Here is a 2,874-nt window from a genome sequence, read left to right as displayed (position 1 = left end):
CTGAGCGAGATCTGCGACTTCATCAGCCAGCGCTTCCCCTACTACCGGGAGAAGTTCCCCGCCTGGCAGAACTCCATCCGCCACAACCTGTCCCTCAATGACTGCTTCGTCAAGATCCCCCGGGAGCCCGGCAACCCCGGCAAGGGCAACTACTGGACGCTGGACCCCGAGTCCGCCGACATGTTTGACAATGGCAGCTTTCTCCGGAGGAGGAAACGCTTCAAGAGGCAGCAGACCCCCGAGCTGCTGCTCCGGGAGCCCGGCCACTTCCTGCCAGCCTATGGCTATGGCCCCTACAGCTGCGGCTATGGCATCCAGCTGCAGCCCTACCACCCACATCCTGCCTTGATTGCCTTCCAGTCCCAGCACAGACAGCCAGCTAATGCCACTGCCATGCCAGCTCCATCCCTGCTGCCCGATCTGCCCAGGACATGCACCTTCTACCCTCACCAACTCAGCCCAGCACTTCCAGCCTCCCTGCAGGCTGCCAAGACCTCCAGCTCCGCACTCAGCAGGTCCTCCACCTTCTCCATTGAGAGCATCATAGGGGGGGACATGAGCCCAGTCCAGTGCAGCAACTCTTCTTCCAAAGCCTCTGGGGTCCCAGTGATCTCCAGGGCCCTGGTGACTTACTCCAGCCCTCCTGCTGCTGCCTTAGGTGGGGCCTTGCAGCCTGGAACTATTCTTACCAATGGGGAACCTTACACCACTAGGATTGCAAACTCTTAATACAAATCAGGCTTGTGCTGAGAAGGTAGGATCCTTTCTATGGCTTCTGCATTACTTTTGCCTTTATGTGCCATTGGTAATACATGGAAGGCCCTAGCAGCCATGCTTGCCACCTCTATCTAATGTGTATTGGTACGAAGCCATGGTAACCTGCAAATGCAAAAAAAAAAGCCTTCACCACAGTGGCATGGTACTTCCCCCCATACTCTGCCAGTTTGTGGGGTTCTCAGGTCTGCCAGAGTCATAGCAAGTGTCTAAGAATAAAAGCAATAAGTCTTTTCTAGCACCAGAATGATTGACATGTTTACACACAGACGACTGTCCTTTTTTTTTATTTGATCCTGTGTTTTGTATTATAATTATAGACTGGGGATTTTTCTACATAAGTGTTCTTACTGCCAAGTATTATTGTACCGAGTTCATGTCAGCATTTTTCACGGTTTTTTTTTTTTTTCAAAAAAATAAAATGTTTAATTTTAAAAATACAAATAGTGAATTTTATTTCATTTATATCTATTTATATAGAGGGGAAAAAAATAGAAGAGATGTCCTGGCTCTATTCTGTACAGTCCTCCTGCTCCATTGTGTACCACGAATCTGTAATAAGTGTCACAGTGAGCGACCTGCGAAATAACCCACAGCCCCAGCAGTGTCCCAGAGAAAGTGGGCCAGTGGGGAGCACTCCCAAGTCCCAGTAGGGTTTTTTTTTTGTATTTTTATTTCTTCCATTTACTGGATGCAGGAAGGTTTTCTACTGAAGAAAAAATAGAAGCAACAAGTTATTGGATGGCTGATTGTACTTGTCTTTTAATAGTTCTATTTATTATTTATTTAGTTTCTTGAAAATAAAATATAAATTCGTTTCTTTAGATAAAACAGTTTCTTTAAACTAATAACTCGCTAATAAAAAAAAACTATAAAATCCACATTATATATCTATTACCCATCTATTTAGATAATTAGACAAGCAGGTGATAGTGATATATACAGTATGTGTGTGTCTGGGAACATATATCTGTATACATGCACGTGTACACATATTATATACATAGTGCTCACAGCTATCTATCTATCTATCTATCTATCTATCTATCTATCTATCTATCTATCCACACTTTTCACATATTTGCAGATGTACATTATAAGCTGATCTGGGAGAAGATGGCTAGTTCGGCAGCTGTATTCCTGGCCAAATGTTGTAAATCTCCTGTCTGCCTGTTTATAGCTATAAGTATACATTTATGGTTAATGAGTCACATCATTTGTTCCCTCATTTCAGGGAACTTTACATATAGTTTTCATTCTTTATTTATTTTTTTCTTTTTCATTTGCCAACCTTAGAATTCCATAGCTGAGCTCCAGCCCTGCCATCCAGGCAGATGAGAGGGAGCTGCCCCTGCTAGGGGTGGACGATCGTGGGGGTAGTATGCTGGGAGAGGATGGCAGCAGTAGTGCTGGTGAGAGTGGGAGTGAGAGTGTGCAGGGTATTCGTGATGTTTGCTAATGCTCATGGAGCAGAATTAGGGCAATTGCAGCCTCTGGAGGTCATTGCTTCACCTCGGGGGCAATAATTTCACCCTGCGAGGAGATGGATTAAATTCCCTTCTCTTGTTCCTCAGCTCCTAATGGACTGGAGAAGTAGAAAGCGGCTTCAGACAGCTGACAGTCTCATCCCAGGCTGGAATTCACTTCTAAAGTGTGTGTGCTTTCAGAGGAAACAGCATTATTTACACCATGCTGACTATGCACAATAATATCTATCTGTCTATCTATCTATCTATCTATCTATCTATCTATCTATCTATCTATCTCTATTATATATACCTATCTATCTATATCTATTTATCTATATCTGTCTATCTATCTGTTTATCTGGGTTAATAATATCTATATTTTTATAACTAGAAATAGGGAAATTATGTATAATATTGGTTACACAATGCTTTTTATTATTTCCATTTATCTAATATGTACCTATTTAATATCCATCTACCTATTTATCTACATAAATATTTGTATGCCTATTTATATATATTTCTATATGTCGCATTGAGCTATCTTTATTTATGAATCTATGTATCTATTTCTACAACTAAGTAGTCAGGTAGATGCATATGTGTGTGTATATATATTATACACACACAC

General features: G+C 42.2%; 1 protein-coding gene across 1 annotated transcript in view; it reads left to right on the top strand.

Moving 5' to 3' along the window:
- The window catches only part of FOXD1 (forkhead box D1), a 1,636-nt gene extending 438 nt beyond the window's left edge, over positions 1-1,198 (top strand). Inside the window, exon 1 of the mRNA XM_073584335.1 lies at positions 1-1,198. This exon is cut by the window's left edge and continues 438 nt beyond it. Within this exon, the coding sequence (XP_073440436.1) occupies positions 1-729 (729 nt within the window). The 3' untranslated portion in view covers positions 730-1,198.
- Positions 1,199-2,874: the final 1,676 nt, after the last annotated feature.

The sequence above is a fragment of the Dendrobates tinctorius genome, unplaced genomic scaffold, assembly GCF_039654945.1.
Source record: "Dendrobates tinctorius isolate UK_male_01 unplaced genomic scaffold, ASM3965494v1 ptg000083l, whole genome shotgun sequence".
NCBI classification, from domain to species: Eukaryota; Metazoa; Chordata; class Amphibia; order Anura; family Dendrobatidae; genus Dendrobates; species Dendrobates tinctorius.
Note: the sequence above shows the minus strand (reverse complement) of the source record. Positions and strands in the feature narration are given on the sequence as shown.